At 35.5% G+C, this 20,689-nt stretch overlaps 1 protein-coding gene across 5 annotated transcripts in view; it reads left to right on the forward strand.

Annotated features, from left to right (window-relative positions):
- The window catches only part of LOC105487486 (poly(A) binding protein interacting protein 1), a 31,049-nt gene extending 11,164 nt beyond the window's left edge, over window positions 1-19,885 (forward strand). For all 5 annotated transcript variants that reach the window (XM_071098955.1, XM_071098957.1, XM_011750948.3 and 2 more), the window contains exons 4-11: window positions 3,197-3,309; window positions 7,230-7,341; window positions 9,325-9,450; window positions 10,625-10,731; window positions 11,287-11,404; window positions 12,265-12,319; window positions 16,212-16,305; window positions 18,664-19,885. In XM_071098955.1, the coding sequence (XP_070955056.1) occupies window positions 3,197-3,309; window positions 7,230-7,341; window positions 9,325-9,450; window positions 10,625-10,731; window positions 11,287-11,404; window positions 12,265-12,319; window positions 16,212-16,305; window positions 18,664-18,757 (819 nt within the window). In that variant the 3' untranslated portion in view covers window positions 18,758-19,885. The remainder of the gene's footprint in view (window positions 1-3,196; window positions 3,310-7,229; window positions 7,342-9,324; window positions 9,451-10,624; window positions 10,732-11,286; window positions 11,405-12,264; window positions 12,320-16,211; window positions 16,306-18,663) is intronic.
- Window positions 19,886-20,689: the final 804 nt, after the last annotated feature.

Consider the following 20,689-nt stretch of genomic DNA (forward strand, 5'->3'; position numbering starts at 1 on the left):
AAATTTGGAATATATGGAAGGGAGATTATAATGCAAATTAATGATTATTTTCTATCCTAATGTTTCATTTGGATGCTTTTCCAAGTTATTCTGGATGGTTACTGGACCCCAAGACTACCTAGCCAACTGTCAGGTTTGAGGAAGTACCTGAGATGTTAGGAAGACAGAACTGCACGATTTGTTCTCATTTCTGCTTTTTGCCGATAAATAGATTGAAAAGGAATATGAGATAAGAAAATGAAACAAATATATTTATTTCTTGTTGCCTTTCTGGCTTCCTCCACTATTCAGTTTCAGTTACTCAGTAGTCTGCATTATACTTATTCAGGGCTGGACCAAGGGTCAGTAACCTGATAAGCTTCAACTATTTCTCTGATTGTCAAATATGTAGTCAATATACTTAATGTTTTAATATTCTATGATCAATGATGCATAGGTTTATCAATAGCTGCTAAGTTTCATTGAGGTAATTTATGGAAATGTACTCATAGCAACTAACAATAAGGACGTATTATAAAAGATGACAGATTAAACACACATTCAGCTTTGATACCTCCCAAACACCACTAAAATAACACTATGGGGATATTTAAAAGGCACATAAGGACAGAGAAGAGGAAAAAAAAAAAGCACTAGTTTTGAAGACTAGAAAGCAGGTGGGTGAGTGGTACCTGACTTGGCAGATCCAAGCCAGTGGTGGTAAAGCTGAGAATCACCCTGATTTGCAGTGCAAAACCTAAAAGGTTCTAGAATAAGGATGGAATGAGACTAAAAGGATTGCTTGAGAATCTAAAAAGTTAGACCATCTAGATCTTTTTACACTGACCAGCCAGTTTGAAATTTTGTTGTAACCCTTCTTATGAAATTAACAAAGGAGGTACTCTGTCAAAAAGAGGAATTATGCCATGGATGAAGACATGGGAACTAGGAAAAGGAACTTTACAGGAGAGACTAAGTGAGCTGTCCAGATGATGGTTCAAAGGAGATCTCAAAACAATAATGGCATGCATAGTAGGTCTGAAGCAGCCAGGCTTCACTGGACTAGGTCAGAAGACTCTAGGAAAGACTTCCGTAATAAGATGAGCACATCTGCTGTAAGATATGAGAAGAAATTTACAGACTAGTGAGTTTAGGGATAAATCAATGAGAAGAATATAAAAATGTAGGAAAAACTGAGTCTAGGGAAAACAAAGTTGTGCAGAAAAAAGGTAAAAGCAGTGTAATGCAAGATTCAGCTATAAATGAAAACACAGCAAATGAATAAAATCATAACCATACTGTGATAGTAGGAAACAGTAGAGTGGGGTGAAATTAAGCAGAGTGAAAGCTAAAAGCTCATCTTCCATGATGGGAAATTATAAGTCGAGTATCCCTTATCTGAAATGCTTGGGATTTCAAGTGTTTCCGATGTTGGATTTTTATAGATTTAGGATATACAGTATATAATGAGACACCTCAGGGAGGATACCTAAGTATATTACAGCTGAAGGGGGTTGACAGGGTCTTTTTTCCTTTGGGGATGCTGAATAAATTATGTGTTGTACACCTGTGTTTTGACTGACCTGTCAGATGAGGTCAGGTGTGGAATTTTCCACTTCTTTTTGGCATTATGTGGGCACTCGCATTTTCTGATTTTGGAGGATTTTGGATTTTTGAACTAGGGATGCTCCAGTTGCAGTAAGAAATAAAAAAGCTAAAACATCTAAACTGAAAAAGTATGTAGTGTGGAGATAACGCGGGTTAAAATATTTTTAGCTGAAGGAGTCAAAAGTGGTTGTCTTTGGGAGTAAAACTGGTGTGTAAGTAGGGAAGCAGGAAACTGTTGAATGACAAGCCTTGTGGAACTTGTCTTTAAATCATGTGTTATAACATTAAAAAGAAGCTAAAGGAAAACATGCAGTGCCAATAATGGGAAAAGTGTAAGTATGAACTTTAAGTCTTGGGTACCAGCTAAACATACATGATGTCAGGAGAAATCACTCTTTCTCTCTTAATGTGACATGTACTGGCCCCATGTGAGCAAGGAAATAATTAGAAATAAAAATTACTAAGTAGACCCAACATAGGGTCAGAGGGGCAGCAGGACATTTGTTAGATCTCGATTCTATGTTCGATTACCTTTGTGGCCAAATCCCCTAACTTTTTCTTTTTTTCTTTCTTCTTCTTTTTTTTTTTTTTTTTTAAAGACGGGGCTTTGTTTTGTCACGCACACTAGAGTGTGCAGCCTTGAACTCCTGCACTCAAGTGATCATTCCACCTCAGCCTCCAGTGTAGCTGGGACTACAGTGCATGCTACCCTACCCAGCTAATTTTTAAAATTTTTTATAGAGATGGTAGTCACACTTTGTTGACTAGACTGGTCTTAAACTCATGGCCTCAAGTGATCCTCTGACCTTGGCCTTCCAGAGTACTAGGATTACAGGCATGAGCCACTGTCCCTGGCTTCTTAACCTTTTAATGTGTGTTTTCTTACCTTATATTAGATTGTAAACTATATTCTCCACTATTCTTTAGAAATTGCTATTAAACTTGCTGAACACTGCTTCAGTTATATCACACAATCTTTGATGTGTAGTGTTTTCTTACTGTCTTTTTTTTTTTTCTTTTTTTAAGTAGCTTAGCTGTTTTCATTTCCTCTTTACCCAGTCATTCTTGGAGCATTCTTTAAGTGTCAGTTGCTTGTGCCAGGTACCATTAATCACCTCTTTAAAGTCTAACTGAAGCTCAGAAAGGTTTATTGATATCCAAAGTCATGAAGAAGAATGCCAGGGAATCTTGTCCTGGACTGCCAAACACTAAAGTCTGTGCTTTCCTGCCTCAAGAAGCCCCACTGCTCAACAGTTGGGCAATATTCTCATTCATAATTGTCACTGTGCTGTGGCCATGTACAGATTTTCTGCAAAAAAAAAAAATGGGTTAGCACAGGAGACATTGTCTCTTTGCTTTCTGGTAGCCTCAGGTAACTGATGGGTTTTTTTCTTTTTTTTTTTTTTTTTTCTTTTGGAGTTATTGTGGTTCTTGCTGTAAGGTTGGGAGGGAAAGTGAACTTAATTTCCTTAAGCTTAACAATGACAAAAGGCTTGTATATATGGTCAGTTTGGTGAGTCAATTTTTTTCTCTTTAGAATGTTGCTGTTAAGGATTTGCATTAATAATGATGTACCTATGTCATATGACACTTTTCTTCTTTTTAAAAGGCCACGTCTATCCCAAATTTTTCTTATATGGGAGCTCGCCTGTGTAATTACCTGTCCCATCATCTGACAATTAGCCCACAGAGTGGCAACTTCCGCCAATTGCTACTTCAAAGGTGAGTGTAAATGTGAAATTAAAGGAAAACTACTAAATATACTAGAATTTAACCATTCCTCAGACCATATATTACAGAAAGCTGCAGGAAAGAATAGGGCAGCCCATTCTTATGTGCATTATATTTGAAGTTTATAGTTCAATATACCAGTCTTTTTTCTGTAATGGTCTGTGAATTTGATTTGTGTTTAGAAAGGCCTTCCTTTTCCAAGATCTTAAAAATAAACACCTATGTAATTCTTATTACTGTGGTAGCTTTGGTTTGAATAAGGATTTAATTTTATTTAGATTAGAGTAAAAATGAATAATCCATTTTTCCTTATTGATTTGAACTGCCACTTTTATCACACTGCATTATTTGGGTTTTGATTCTGGATTTTCATTCCATTTATCACTTATTCTGTTCCTTTTTATTACCATACAATCGCTATTAAAAAGCTTTTCTTTTTTTTTTTTTTTTTTTTGACAGAGTCTCACTTTGTCTCCCAGCCTGGAGTGCAGTGGCACGATCTCAGCTCACTGCAACCTCTGCCTCCCAGGTTCAAGTGATTATTCTGCCTCAGCCTACCCAGTAGCTGGGGCTACAGGCACCTGCCACCATGCCCAGCTAATTTTTGTATTTTTAGTAGAGATGGGGTTTCACCATGTTGGTCAGGCTGGTCTCAAACTCCTGACCTCAGGTGATCCACCCGCCTTGTCCTCCCCAAGTACTGGGATTACAGATGTGAGCCACCCCCCCTGCCAAAAGCTATAATTTTTTAAAACATCTTAGGGTAATTAGTGTTTTGTTCATTTTCTGGAATTTTCCCCCCCTCCGAGACCGAGTCATGCTCTGTCACCCAGGCTGGAGTGCAGTGGCTCAATCTTGGCTCACTGCAACCTCTACCTCCGAGACTCAAGCGATTCTCGTGCCTCGGCCTCCCGAGTAGCTAGGATGATAAGTGCGTACCACCATGCCCAGCTAATTTTTGTATTTTTAGTAGAGATGGGGTTCACCGTGTTGGCCAGGCTGGTCTCGAACTCCTGACCTCAAGTATTCATCCACCTCAGCCTCTCAAAGTGCTGGGATTACAGGCATCAGCCACCATGCCCAGCCTGTCGAATATTCTTTGCTATGCTTGTTTCGTCCAATGAACTTTAGAATCAGTATTTGAAATTACACACGTCTTGTTAGTATATGTTAGATATTTTGGAGATAATACTCAATTTATAAGCTAATTTAGGGAAAACTAGTTTTCTTATAATTTGATGTCTTCAATAACAAGGTTATCTTCAAGTTTATTATAGTTTGTCCATTAGTTTTTTTAAGTTACTTTTAATGCTTGCAAAGCATTCCATTGTGTGGTTAAACTGCAGTGGAACAGAATAAAGATTCTAGAAGTATACCCCAGAGACCTTTGAAAATTCAAGCTGTTGATAAAAAGATAAATTGTGCTGGTAGCATAACTGGATAGTCATTTAGGAAAAAAAGATGAGTTCCTGTGTCACTCTCTGTGCTAAAATCCCAAATATGTCAGAGACTTAAAAGTGAAATGATAGGCCGGGCGCAGTGGCTCACACCTGTAATCCCAGCACTTTGGGAGGCCGAGGCGGGTGGATCACGAGATCAGGAGATTGAGGCCATCCTGGCTAATATGGTGAAACCCCGTCTCTACTAAAAATACAAAAAAAAAAAAAAAAAAACTAAAAATACTATATATATTAGCTGGGCGTGGTGGCGGGCACCTGTGGCCCAGCTACACGGGAGACTGAGGAGGAGAAAGGCGTGAACCTGGGAGGCGGAGGTTGCAGTGAGCCGAGATCGCGCCACTGCACTCCAGCCTGGGTGACAGAGCCAGACTCCATCTCAAAAATAATAATAATAATAATAAAAATACTTGGAATGGCCCAAAACAGTTTCGAAAAATACAGATGACAAAGTTATAAAAAGATATCTAACCATACTTAAAGAAACACAAATTGTAGCTTCTGTAAAGATTCAAAGTGGGTACTTGTAGGTGGTGGGACGCCAGGAATGCTCACTCATGTTTTTCAGTGCTTCTCACCCGCCGCTGTGCCTTAGAGTTACCTGAATACTTAAAGCCGAGATCCTGTCTGAACCATTTGAAATTCTGGTGTAATTAGATGACGTGGAGCTAGGGCATGATTTTTTAAAGCTTCCCAAGTGATTCTACTGTATAGCTATGATTGAGACCCACTCTTCTATTCTCGTTGACTGTTACCCACCATATGTGCTTCTATAGTACTGTAATCCTGTCAAAGATAATAATGTAAAGAAAGCAGAGCATAATTCTGCTACCTCTTTAAAAAATATATACATACTTTGAAAAAGATGGAATGGAAGTTACCTTCACAGCAGTTATCTCTTGTTTTTAGTGGTATTACAGGTGACTTTGTTCTTTGTACTTTTTCTGTTTTAACCTTTCCAAAATAAACGTACATTTCTTTTATAATTGAAAATCTTTAGCTTAAAACGTTTGACTTTTCACCTAGTCAATTATGTAGGTATTTATGTTTGCATGTACATAATCGTTTCCTAACGTACAATCTGTCATAGCATTTTATGAAAAAAGTTATTTCATCAACTCTTGCCAACAAAGTTGTAACAGAAAGAAAAGCAGCCAACAGGTGTTTTTATATAACTGATTTGGCATTAATTAACAGATCTCTTCCATTATTAACCAGAATGTACTATCTATAAATATCCCAACTTTTTTCTGATGAGGAATTTAATATGTACAAGATAACAAATATCTTACCACGTTTGACTCAAACAGAAGATGTTGCTCAGTTAATATACCTTGTAAACATTGGAATTGGCCACATAAGGCACAATAAGCTGTGCTGGGGTTTCGTGGTTGACAAACTGACCCAGAGTCAATTACTGAACAAGAGGTAGTTTATTTTTTCTTTATTAAAAATTTTTTACAAAGTCAACCTAAACTGGCTGCATGGAAACCATTCAGTACCCATAGCTTTTCCCTTTGTCTTTAAAAGGAAAACTGTCAAAACCAGTTTTATAAAACAAGTTACTTTCCCAGAGTTTTCTCACCTTACCAATAAAGATTAAAAATACTTAATAACAAAATGATAAACTTTTACAGTCCAGTTTTAAAATCTATTTTAGTAACAATATCTGACACCGTAATTCACTTATGAAGGCAGTGACAGGGTTATTGTGCCTAGTTTAGTTACCTTGTAGGAACTATGACTGACAATAAGCTCCAAGAAGAGGATTTCTTCTTTTTGTCATCTGTGTGAAGCAAATGGGTCAAGTCAGGGGCAAACAGAGCAAGGAAAAATCAGTTATTTGAAGCTGTCAGTCTCGTTGGAAATAGAGAACAAGTCCGGTGCTTTCTAATTGTTTTAATGGGGGAATTTTTTCCTCACATGAATACTTCTCTGATACGTATAATGGAAATTACAAGAATAACGGACTTAATTCATTTTATTTTCAATTGGAGGCTGTGTGCATGTGTGTGTGTGTGTGTGTATGTGTTTGTCTGTCTGTATTTAAAGATCCTTTTCAAAGTTGTAGTATAAAAAAATTTACAGAGACATGTAAAATCAGTGCTTTCTTAGTAAAAAACCTGTAAGACAAATAAGGTGAGGCTCCCTCACCCTTCTTTGGTGCTGCCAGTATGCTATGAATCTGATTATACGTGTGTTGCTTAAACATATTACAAATTTGATAAAAATAGTTGAAAATAAAACTGTCAGTTTTTTCAAACTGGGAGTCTTAGTACAAAAACATGGTGTATAATCTAGCCTCTTCAATAAGCAGTTTCTTTATTGTAGAAAGAGCATTGGGACATTGTCCTTGCCTCTTGCTGTGGACAACCAAACTGACAAATGGTTATCTTGTTTGACTATTTAAAAAGCAAAGCAATGTGAGATTATAAAAGATATGTCTTTAATTAGATGTCGCACTGAATATGAAGTTAAAGATCAAGCTGCAAAAGGGGATGAAGTTACTCGAAAACGATTTCATGCATTTGTACTCTTTCTGGGAGAACTTTATCTTAACCTGGAGGTGAGAAGTTTTTCTTTTGTTAAGTACTAACAAGGCCTGAGAACATAAGTTGATCTCAATGAGGAATTTGTGTTCATATTGTATTTTTACAACCTGAAGAGTGAAATGAAGGAGGAAAGAAAACATGTTTCAGCACCTACGTTTACTGGACCGTCTGTCCATAACATTTGCTCATGGGCAGGATGTTGGGAAATAATTACTGAGGTAAAAGTCTGCATGCTTTAGGAAGCTGTGGTTTACATGCAAATTTAAGTTCTTGAGATATCAACAGTAATACCTTTTTGAATTCTTGCATCTTATATGTTAATACGTTTAGTATGTTGACTTTCAGATGGTGGTTCAAAGCAATTTACTCTGCAGAACTCTGAGTGAAAAGAGAGACTAGGCTTTTCACTCTAATTCACCCAAATAGTTTTTTAAAAAATGTTTATTTTTTTAATTGACAAATTATGGTACACAACACTTTGATATATGTATACATCGTAGAATGGCTAAATCAAGCTATTTAACATATGCATTATTTTACTTTTTTTTTTTGTTAAGAACACTTAAAATTTTTAGCAGTTTTCATGTATACAATATATTGTTAACTATACTCATCATGATGTACAAGAGATCTCTTGAACTTATTCCCCCTAACTGAAATTTTGTGTCCTTTGACCAACATCTCCCCAATCCCCCAACCCCTAAGAATAGTTATTTTTGTCCTATTTTATATATTAATCTTCCACATAAAAATGCATTTGTACGAAGTCTACAGCTAAACGTATTTATAAATTTGAGTGGTATACTTAAGTATATGCTTGTTAGTAGGCAATAGAAGTGCTGCATTCAGCACAGCATTATTACTGTGTAATGGATTTGCTTGAATTTTTTTTTTTTTTTTTTTTTTTTTTTTTGGCGGGGACAGAGTCTCGCTCTGTTGCCCAGGCTGGAGTGCAGTGACGTGATCTCGGCTCACTACAACCTCCACCTCCCAGGTTCAAGTGGTTCTCCTGCTTCTGAGAACCTTCTGAGAATCCTTCTGAGCAGCTGGGATTACAGGCACGTAACACCACGCCTGGCTGATATTTATATTTTTAGTAGAGTTGGGATTTCACCATGTTGGCCAGGCTGGTCTCAAACTCCTGACCTCAGGTGCTGCCCGCCTCAGCCTCCCGGAGTGCTGGGATTACAGGCATGAGCCACCACGCCCAGCCTCTGCTTGATTTTTTAAATTAGTGAATCTCAGATATAAGCTTATACCTTTATACTCTGATTTGAGAACCTAAGATCATAAATGCCATAATATCAGAAACATCATAAGACAATGTGAATCTATCAAATGTGCATCTCAGTCATTGTATCTAAAAGGTCTATGTCCAGTCCAGAGCCTTACTATGCCTTTTTATCACAGGTGGACTTAGTTTTTTGAAAATCTTATGCCATGTTCTTTTTCAGTCTAATTTTTGTTTAAGCCAAAATATGAACAGCAGTCTAAAATAAGAATACTGTTGAGCATTTTCTATATGGAGATAATGATGCTAGGTCTATGGGGGATGTAAAGATAAGGTTTAGTTCCTGCACCTAAAATTCTTCTACCCAGTGATACAAGATACATATACCACTCTGATGCAAAACAGAATATTTTAAAATATTTTAAAAGCAGAATAAAATGCTGTGTGTTCAAAAAAAGTGGTAGTTGAACAAACTAGAGAAAGCTTTATGAAGCAGTAACATCAAAGTGGCCTTAAATTATGCTGACTCTGTGATAAATGGATATTAAATTTTACCCATAGCTTACCAGTTTTATTAGAGGTCTTAGTTACATATAAAGTAATTCTAAGTCTGTGAAGATATCAGAGTGTATTCCGATGACTTTTGTCATTTAGCTAAAACACTTATTTTGCCAACGCCTTGTTCATTTATGTATCTGTATTATATTTTGGCATCATTCCTTTTGTTTTTTTCTCTTTTTTTTTTTTTTTTTTTTGGTCCCAAAAGATCAAGGGAACAAATGGACAGGTTACAAGAGCAGATATTCTTCAGGTTGGTCTTCGAGAATTGCTGAATGCCCTCTTTTCTAATCCTATGGATGACAATTTAATTTGTGCAGTAAAATTATTGAAGGTAGGTTTTTTTTTTTAAATTATTTAACTAATTTACCTATTATGATTTAGAGGAAGGGAAGTCTGTATAGTATTCAAATGAATTTAAGATTAAGTTATTACTTTAAGGTAAATATTGACATTTTACTTTTTCCCAATTATTTTGGAAAAGCAAGATATACTTACTATGTAATATGTGAAGCAAGTTCAGAAGTGAAAAATGGAAGTCCTTTACACCATTTCCATTTGCAAATTCTGTCTTCTTCCCTTCTTATCTCTGTATATGTGCTCTTACTAAATAAGATCTTACTCTGTTTTGGCTTTTTTTTGTTTTTGCCACCTAATGAAACATCTTAAATTTTTCCATGGCACACACAATAAAAGAGGTATCTCTTATTGAATAACTTCCTAGTATTCTGTCGTATGCATATGCATTGTTTATTCATTCCATAACATTTATCAATGTTTATTGATGAATATTTGGATTATTTTCAGTTTAGCCACTACAACATTGCTTGTAATATTTCTTCTTGTCTTTATATGTGCAGATACTTTTGTAGGTTAAATTCTTAAACACAGATTTGGTGAGTCGATGAGCATATGTACTTTATGACAAGTAATGGCTAATTTGCCTTCCAAATGCTGAACCAGAGTATAGCCCCATCAGCAGAATGAGTACATCTCTTTCTACATCCTTATAGTGATGGATATAGTCAATCTTGGTTTTTGTTTTGTCATAGATGATTCTAAGCATTTCTTCATGTTTATTAGCCATTTGCTTATTACTTTCTATAGATTACCTGTTTAAATTCTTAACTCATTTATTTCCTGATGAAATGCGTGTTTGTGTGTTTTTTTTTAATTCAAAGCTTCTATGTTGCATGTTTTATATTTCAAAAAAGTGATATGTTCATTAAAATTTAATAGCCTATCTTAGTCATACAGGGAATATAAAAGTCGTTGACATAAAACCCATGATTAAAGTTCTGCTATCATTTATTTTTTAGTTTCTCTCAGTGAAGAGAAATACAGAGGGCATAGAAATCACTGACTATTAGATGATAGAGGAGAATTAGGAATATTAAACTCGCTAAATTCATCTTGTTTAGGGAATGCTTGAACTGTTACTGATATCTTTTTAGAATTTCTGTAATACGCTATGGAATTTCTTATTTTACTGACCCCTGCTTTTTTAGTTGACAGGATCAGTTTTGGAAGATGCTTGGAAGGAAAAAGGAAAGATAGATATGGAAGAAATTATTCAGAGAATTGAAAATGTTGTCCTAGATGCAAACTGCAGTAGGTAGGAAAAGAAGTAATGTAAATAGCCAGTACATCTCAATGTCTTGCTTTTTCTTTGGAGATTGTTTTTTAATTTGCTGTACTTCAGCAGGGTAGTTGATGGCTAATGGATATGCAAAAATACTTTCTTTAAAGGAATAATATTTTACCTATAGCTTCTGCTCACTAGACATTTTTGTGATAGACATGTGTCAGACATTTTTGCTCAGAAATTGAAAAAGCTAATTTTCTTATGTTAAAATATGAATTAAATGAAAAAATCCAGATATTAACTGTCCAACAAATAAAAGTACTACTGTAAGTAGAGTAGGAGACATAAAAATGTTGTTTGAAGGATAGCCACTGCCTTTAAGGTCCATATAGTTATGGTTACATGGAACATAATTCAAGGCTGTTTTTTTAAATGAATTTATGTCATATAGGAAATGTCTAGAAAGTCAAGGCCTCAGATGTACATGTTAAATTAAGAAAATAAAGTTTTGGGAATTTGAGATATTTTAGGGTCTGACAGCCCTTATGGTGGATACACTAACTCATTTTCAACTTTTTTCTACAGAGATGTGAAACAGATGCTCTTGAAGCTTGTAGAACTCCGGTCAAGTAACTGGGGTAGAGTCCATGCAACTTCAACATATAGAGAAGCAACACCAGAAAATGATCCTAACTACTTTATGGTATGCCACTGTTTGTATTTTAAGTTTTGCTTATTGCTTGAATTCAGTTTTGGAAATTAGAAGATCTACATAAAGCTGTTCTCAGAATTCAGTGCCTAATAACTGTCTTCACTGGCTTTGAGTGACATGGCAACCATCAGACTGGGTAAAAAAGAGAAGAGACCTAGAATTCTCCAGTGAAAGGGTGGACTAGAGAAAGATCTATCCAGTGGCAAGAGAGATTGACAAGGCTTGGACTTGAGCACAGGGATGCCAGGAAGCAGCTTTTCCAGAGAATTCATAACCAAGGACCTGCATCTCAGACTTTTACTTTGCATGTTGTAGTAAAGAAAAATAAAATAAAAATGGTTGGCCAGGCGTGGTGGCTCACACCTATAATCCCAGCACTTTGGGAGGCCGAGGCAGGCAGATCACCTGAGGTCAGGAGTTTGAGACCAGCCTGACCAACATGGAGAAACCCCGTCTCTACTAAAAATACAAAATTAGCTGGGCGTGGTGGCGCACACGCCTGTAATCCCAGCTATTCAGGAGGCTGAGGCAGGAGAATTGCTTGAAGCCGGGAGGCAGAGGTGGTGGTGAGCTGAAATCATGCCATTGCACTGCAGCCCAGGCAACAAAACAGTTCACTGAAAGACAATAGGCAGCACCGTTAGAACCACAAGAAATTGAGATAAAGAATGGAAATCTGAAAACCATAGACTTTCTCAGTGAAATGAAAATGGCTACTAGGAAGTTAGGTTCTTTTGCTTGTTCTTGCATTATCAGGTGCAGGTGAGTGACATCAGCCATGCTTCATTATTGTACTTATAAAAATCTATTCTGAAATGATTACATATTTTTATCACTTTGATTCATCCTAGAACGAACCAACATTTTATACATCTGATGGTGTTCCTTTCACTGCAGCTGATCCAGGTATGTTGTCTCACAGTCATTCCCTCCTCCCAGTTGTGTGGTAAAGTAGTAAATTTACAGAAAACCACATCCTCACCAGCACAAAATTATAACTTTTTGATGTCTTCACATCATTCCAAAATACCGGTGTAATGGTTTGTCTAATATAGAATGCTCTTCATAGTGACCACTTGAACCATTTCAAATGAAAGTCTGATTCCACATATAATGTCTTGTCACCTAACAACAGAGGATGGGAAGGATTCTCAATTAAATGCAACTATTTTAATTTTATATTTCCTCTAACTTTTTTTATAATCTTAAATTTTCAGGTGATTAGATGGAGGGGAAAGACGGTTCTAGTTCACCACATAGTCAGCGACATATATTAATATGGGTTAATACTTGTCGACACGAAGAATTACACATTTCATTAATACTTGGTGTGTGAGAATTAATTAAAATCGAAATCTCTGCACATTTCCTCTTCCAGAAGAGGATCATTTATAGAAAGATTGCCTTAATTGTAATAGATGGGACTGTAGAGTGAGGAAGAGAAATTTTTCCCATTTGGTACAAACTGCAACCAGCTTATGGTTGGAATTTTTTCATTTGTTTCCTCCGGATTCCAAGCATTGACTGTCCTGTGTCTCTAGCACAAAGAAGTTTCTTTAGGGCAAGGGAGTAGAATTAAGTTATACATTATGGGCATCTTAAACTTCACTAAATGTTACTAAATTGTTTTCCAGCATGATTATGCCACTTAACATTCCCATCAGCAGCACATGAGGGTTCCTGCTCCTCATCTTTGGCAATACTTTTTATTAAACTTAATTTTTATCCATCAGATTGTATGAAATTCTATCTTGCTGACACTTTATTTTCCTGACAAGTTATATTGAAGTTTTCTTGTTCCTGTTGACCTTTTTGATTTCTTTCTTTGAGAATTGCCTGCTTATACTCTTTGCTCATATTTCTGTTGGATCATTTGTCTTACTGCTTTGTAATTACTTGTGTAGTCTAGAAAAAAGTGATTCTTAGCTGAGGGTTTCGGTTACCTTCTTTCTCTTAGTATTTGGCTGTCTTTGCATTTTGTTTGTAATGTCTTGTCATGTAGAACCTTTGAGTTTTAATGTAAACAAAATTTCAGTCTTGTTTCTACTTTCTGTGGTTTAAGAAAGTTTCCTTACCACTTCTATTTGCTTCTAAAAATCATTGTTGCTTTTTATATTTAGGTCTTTAATCTACCAGTGCAATTTTTATATAGGAGGATATCATAGGAATTAAGTATCTTTTCCATTGCCTGTTGTCTCAACAATAGGTATTAAGCCATCCTTCCTTTCCTAGTTATAATAAGCCCCCGTTGTTGTATACCATGTAACTCTTCTATAAAATTGTGTGTCTTATTCCTGTGTTTGTGTGAATCTTTTTTTCTGTTAATCTCTTTCTATGCCAATACTACACTTAATTATTTTTACCTTACTGTGAATCTTGCTATGTCTAGTAAGACAAATCTTTCCTCTTATTCTTAAAAATTACCTTGATTTATTTTGATTGTTTTTGTCTAACCTGTTTGTTTCTAGTACTGTTTGATTTACAGAAATTCAGTTTGGTTTTTCAGTTTCTTTTCAAGGAAAAGAAGTAATATAGACAGCCAATAAATCTGTTTCTTTTTCTTAAGGGTTTTTAAATCTCCTGTACTTCATGAAAGTAAATGAAATCTTAGTTTTACATAAAAATCAAGCTGAATTTTGTTTCTGCATTTTGTTCAAATAATCTTGACCTTTTCTCAGTTTCAAGTTAATTTTTCTCATTCTAAACATGCTTACTTCTGTTATATATTTTTGTTTTATCATCTTAATTATAACCCTTGTTATTTCTGATCATCACACATAAAATTTTTGCCTTAACTGTCTTTCTTAAACTTTCAGTTGGAAATGATTTCAAACTTACAGAAAAGTTATAAAAGTAAAATTGTACAAGGAATACCTTTTACCCAGGTGTACTTTTTGTTAACGGTTATTTGCTTTATCATTTGTGCTCTTTCCACACACTCTTTTTTTCTTTTTTTCTTTTGTTTTTTAGAGACGGAGTCTCACTCTGTTACCCAGGCTGGGGTGTAGTGACATGACCTCGGCTCACTGCAACCTCCACCTCCTGGGTTCAAGCAATTCTCCTGCCTCAGCCTCTCAAGTAGCTGGGATTCCAGGTGTGCACCACCACACCCGGCTAATTTTGTATTTTTTTTTTTTTTTAGTAGAGACAGGGTTTCACCATGTTGGTCAGGCCGGTCTTGAACTCCTGACCTTGTCCACACATTTTTTTTTTCTTAAACCATTTGAAGTTTCATATTAATATGACCCTGATTGAATGCTTCAGTGCTTTGTCTTTTTTTTTTTTTTTTTTTTTTTTCCTCATGAGAAACACTATGACTTGGATTATAGGAACCTCTATCCAAAATGGTTTTACATTTGCTTCTGCCAGGAGCCACAGAGTAGGTATCACTGACTTGGACAAATTTTTTATTTTCTTGTCATAGGGGTTCTTTATGTAGGTAGTAGGAATTTGAGGTGCAGGCCCATTGTTAAAAATTCTCTGGGGAACCAGTTTCTACAAAGTGCTCTGTCCCTACTCCAAACCCAGGCAGAGACGACCAAGCTTTCCTGCTGTCTCGCTTATATAAAACGCCACTGAGATATTTTTGGGGTTTTTTCCTGATTCTCCTTTTGTTTAAGATACTAGCCTTTTGAGGGCCCCAAGTTTGTGCAGGTGAGGTGGGCATGGAGCATGGATTTCATCTTCCTGTTTCACATGGGGCCCAAGACCTTGCTTTCTGACTTTCTGTGGGTTTTAAAATCCAAGCCCCTTAGTTACTGAGACCAATATCACCTGTCAGCCTCCCAGCTGCAGCAGCTGCAGTTTATGTATGGCTTTCAGTTCCTTCTTCATTTGTGACCTGATGATTTGGTTTTTCTTTTCTGTGAACTCATCTATACATTTAAAAGAATGTCTTAGCTAGTACCTGAAGCATTTGTAGCAGGAAGGTTTTATTGTTAAAACTGTCTCTAAATTGTCAAAATTGACATGTATCAGCATGTCCCTAGCCCTTGAAGCTGGAGTTAGAGTTTTATACAGACTGACACAGTCTTGGAAAAACATGGCTTTTACACAGTCTAATATAATTGCAAAATTTCCATTGGATTCTGTTCATAAGAAACTAATTATAAGATAACTAGTCTTAATATATACGGATTCATTTTTTTTTATTCAGAGGTTAGGACTTCATAAAGAAATACTTTCCTTAAAAGGTACCCAGTAACTCTTCCTAAGACAATTGGCAGATAGCTGTGATATCACCGGTATTACTTTGGAAGATCCAATGAAGGGAAAGTTGGCAGAGCTGAAACATTTACCAGGTAGCTGCCTTCCCCATCTCTCTGGGAAGAAAGGGAAGGAAAATCACCCATTGTCAAAACTTTTGGTAGGTTAACCTCATCTGAGCAACAGAGACCATTTGCTGTTACCTGCTTACTTTACCAGATAGCTTTCTTTACTTCCTTGTGGAGGAGTTCAGGGGGAGCTGGAAACCAGTAATATTTGATTAATATCTTTCCAATGAAAGGAAAAACAGGAGTATGGAAGAACTGTTCTTCCCCAACAGTTATATAACCATTATTCTGTCTGATGGAAAGCAGCAGTAGAGAATGTAAACAGTACACATTGGCCATGAATGTACATCACCTACAATGGCTTTGATTTCCAACTTATATTTATAGTACTTTATGTAATTACTTTAAGATTTCTGAGCATGCAGGGGGGCAAAAGTCATAATATTTAAAAACATTTAGGGGTGATTGGTCATTTCATGTGATATTTTTTCAGCATTTAGTTTTTCTCCTATGTTGTCTTACAGATTACCAAGAGAAATATCAAGAATTACTTGAAAGAGAGGACTTTTTTCCAGATTATGAAGAAAATGGAACAGATTTATCTGGGGCTGGTGATCCGTAAGTTTTCTTTACTTACTAACTTCGTGAAATTTCCATGTCTGATTTGTAGGTGGAGATTAGACAAAGTAGCTCATGAAAGAATGGTGTCTGGGGCCAGGCGCAGTCGCTCACGCCTGTAATCGCAACACTTTGGGAGGCTGAGGAGGGCAGATCACTTGAGGCCAGTTCAAGACCAGCCTGGCCAACATGGCGAAACCCTGTCTCTACTAAAAATACAAAAATTAGCCAGGATCACAGAATCACAGCTACTCAGGAGGCTGAGGCACGAGAATTGCTCGAACTTGGGAGGCAGAGGTTGCAGTGAGCTGAGATCTTGCCACTGTACACTCCAGCTTGGGAGACAGAGCTAGACTCTGTCTCAAAAAAAAAAAAAAAAAAAGGCATTTTGATATTTTGATTTGATAGTGCTATGTGGTAGTGGTTATGTGTTAAAAATTTTCAGAAAATTTTATTAACTCACAGACTAGTTCTGAAAAATGTATAGTTGAGGAAAATAACCATTAAAATATAGTATGCCTAAGAATAATTATTTTTTTAAAATAGATTCTATTGTATCTAGACTTTAAGAAGTTCTAAAACGTACTGTAAGATCGTGGGCAACTTCTGTGTCTGCTTCTCCATCTATAAAATAAGAATAGTAGTACCTGTCCTTGAGTCTTTTTTTTTTTTTTTTTTTTTTTTTTTGGAAAACTACATGAGAATACATAAATACTTAGCCTTCTGGCACACAGTAGATGGCTCAAATCTTAGCTATTAAAGGATAAGAGTACAGAAAACAGATTACTATGTAAAAATGTTTGAACTGATAAGATGTTAATTATAGGACTGTTTTTATATCTATTTCTTCACCTGCCACTCTTTGTAATTAAAGATCCCTTTAACATATTACTCAATTACCATCAGATTGCACTACATTTTCTTTTAGAAGGACCAGGAACTTGTGAGGTTTAGTCCCAATTCCGTTAACAACTTGTGTATATTTGGACAAGCTACTTAGTTTCTTTTCTTCCTAAGTAGGAGATGGGAGGGAATAAATTATATCTTGAACTTATTATTATTTTTTTTTTATATCTCATCTCCTGTGTTGTAGATTTTTTTAAAAAGTGAACCACTTTTATTCTAGTGATATTTTAATTATGGGTCAGTTTGAGATCTAGAAATACAATTGTTGCCATACTTCTATATCCTAGTTTAATAGAAAACAAAAAAATATAGGGATTTAAGGACCCAGGCATAACTAGGAAAGTTCCGTCTACCTGGGTATACCGCTGGAAGATAAAGTTGTTCTTGGCATTGAACTTTAGGTTATCCTCTTAAGTTTGTTTGGTAGCATCATATTCTCTTGCCCTAATGAGCTCATGGTTATTTAAACACATTGCCCTGTATTAGAAATGGGGAAGAAACAGAAAAGAACTCATTAGCAGTTGGTAGGATTGGCAAGACTGTTTTTTCATGCTTGTAGGTGGAAGGGATTGGATTATTGGAGGGGTGGGGAAGGTGTAGATAGAATCATGTTGTGGAGGAAAAGCGTAGAAAAGGGGGTAAGACCTGGAGTCAAATTCTGGGCCCGCCACACACTTAAAATTTTACATTGTTCATTTAACCTTCCAGAGTCTCTCTATTTTCCATCTCCAAAATGAAGATGATCATAATGCATATCTTTTTAAGATGGCTATGAACATTCAGTAAGAATGTGTAGATTAAATCCTTAATTGTACACTTTAAATCTTTCCCCCTGTAATTAACTATGGGAAACCTTGCTTTCCACCATTTTAAACTACCTAATAGTTGAAAAAAAATCTGGAATAGATGATCTCAAAAGTAGCTCCCTATGAAAATCTGATTCCAAATAAACGGGAATGTGACTAAATTGTCATCATGGGAATAACCCAGCAGAAATCATAGCAGGAATAGCACTTTCTGTTATTAAGTAGACATAAAATATTAGTGCATCACTAGAGATGAATGGCATATTTGAAATTATGTTCTATTAATAGTTATATTCTAATTGTTTATTGGTAAGGTAAATTTATTAATATCAATCTTGAGCCCCAAGTTTATATGTCAAGCCTTTGATTAACTTTCAAGTTACAGAATTTAACTTATGTCTAAAAGTATATATATATGCTTTACTGTAATTTCAGATACAAGGGACTCAGAATCTGTAAATTTTTACCTATCAAATTAAGCATTTGGTTGTCCGAAGACTGCCATTAATGTAATTCTAAAGTTAGGCTTGTGTTCTATTATAACTCAGTCTAGGAAAATTGTATTACATTTTTTTTTCATGATTTAGCATCTTATTTTCTGAATTGAAAAACCTTACACTCTTATGAATCATCTTTGCTTTTACAGATACTTGGATGATATTGATGATGAGATGGACCCAGAGATAGAAGAAGCTTATGAAAAGTTTTGTTTGGAATCAGAGCGTAAGCGAAAACAGTAAAGTTAAATTTCAGCATATCAGTTTTATAAAGCAGTTTAGGTATGGTGATTTAGCAGAACACAGGAGAGCAAGAAAATGTGTAACACCTATACCAAATTAAGGATGTTGAGTTATGTTACTAATGTATGCAACTTTAATTTTGTTTAACACTATCTGCCAAAATAAACTTTATTCCCTATAACTTAAAATGTGTATATATATAAAATAGTTTATTATGTACAGTTAATTCTACTGTTTTGGCTGCAATAAAATCGATTTTGAAATAAATGAAATGTTGAAAATTTTGCTAGTTGGTTAGATGCTTATCCTTTAAATTCTACTTTTCTTGAGGAGAAAAAGTCTTCGTCTGGAAATACATATTACTGCAAAAATGTAGCATCCTTTTTTAGGTAGGAGTATTATGGCTTTCATTTTAGTTTTTACGTTTAGTGTCCCAATGAATTGAATTTCCAATATGAATCATAATCTTGAAAATCTTTAGCACTAAAGTCTTGGAATGTATCAACAACTGACTTACATATGCAGATGCTATTTGATACCAGGGGCTTTTTAAATGTCGTGGGGCGGCGGGGGGAAAAAACCCCTAACTTGGTGAACTCCCAACTAAACAACCAAGACTTCACTGAAGATTTATTCCAATTCTAGAATTGTTTTGTTTTGTTTTGTTTTCTCAACTGACCAAATTCATTACTTTAAAGCCTAGAACATTATTCTGCTTTATTTATATGGCTTTCTCACTTTTATTTTGTAGCATGGGTTGCATCGACTTTTTTACTAGAGAATTTTACTAGATATTTGTCATTCAAGTTTTCATCTGCTTTATAATTGATACACCTTGAGGGTCACTTTTCTAATACTTTTACTATAATGTGGTACCACCTCAGCCCTAATAAATAATATTTTTACCTAATGTCAGATCTTTTTCCAGCTAACTAAAAATAAAACTATGTACAAAAGGATTGCTTGTAAATATGCATGTAAATAGTTCTGTTAATAACCCACTGTTTTACATTTGGTACATCTGTGTCTGCTAATACAGTTAGCTTTCTCACTTTTCTGCTTGTTTGTTCAGTCTGAATTAAAATTAGACTTTGAAAATAAAGCTTAAATAGTTCTGTTTCCTCTAAATTTTTGAAGTAGTATCTGGTATTTTAAATAATTTGCTGTTGAACTTGTTTATATGACATAATGAATTTACTTAATGGTTTGAAATCAAATCAGAAGATACTTTATTCATTCTCTGAATAAGAATTCATTAACAAGTCTACCTTGAAAAACTAGCAAATATAAGACATTAAAATTTTAAAATTCCTTCTGTAAAGGAAATATGTATGTAATTGTGGTTTTCAGAAGTTGTAGTAATAAATATTTTTTTCAAAATGGCTCCTGTAACATGGCAGCTATTAACATAATCTGCAGTTCTCTAAAGATAGCACTGACTATAATATTGGAGGGAGAGGACGTGAAGAGAAGGGGTGGTACCTTAGACCAGGGACAAGGAATGCTAACTGCATATACTTGAAACTTCTAGCAGCTGCTCTGTGAGTAACCATCCAGTATTTGCTCTACTCACAGTAGCTACCAACAAAATCAGTATCTGTTCCCGGTATTACTCACGCTTAATTTTTTAAAAAGCACAGAAACCTAGCATTTAAAACAATCATTTTATTATGCTCGTGGACTTACATGGTTCAGGAACTTGGAGAGAGTACAATGGGGATGGCTTTTCTCTATTCTATGATGTCTGAGGCCTAGGCAAGGAAAACTAAGGGCTGAGGGTAATTTGAACATCTGAGAGCTATAATCATCTGGATTCATGGTACTGAGATGACTTAAAGCCAAGACTAGATTGGAATGGTTGACCAGAATTGTATACACTTGTCCATGTAGCTTGGACTTCTAACAGCATGTTGCCTGGATTCTGAAGGGCCA

The sequence above is a fragment of the Macaca nemestrina genome, chromosome 6 (assembly GCF_043159975.1).
Source record: "Macaca nemestrina isolate mMacNem1 chromosome 6, mMacNem.hap1, whole genome shotgun sequence".
Taxonomy (NCBI): Eukaryota; Metazoa; Chordata; class Mammalia; order Primates; family Cercopithecidae; genus Macaca; species Macaca nemestrina.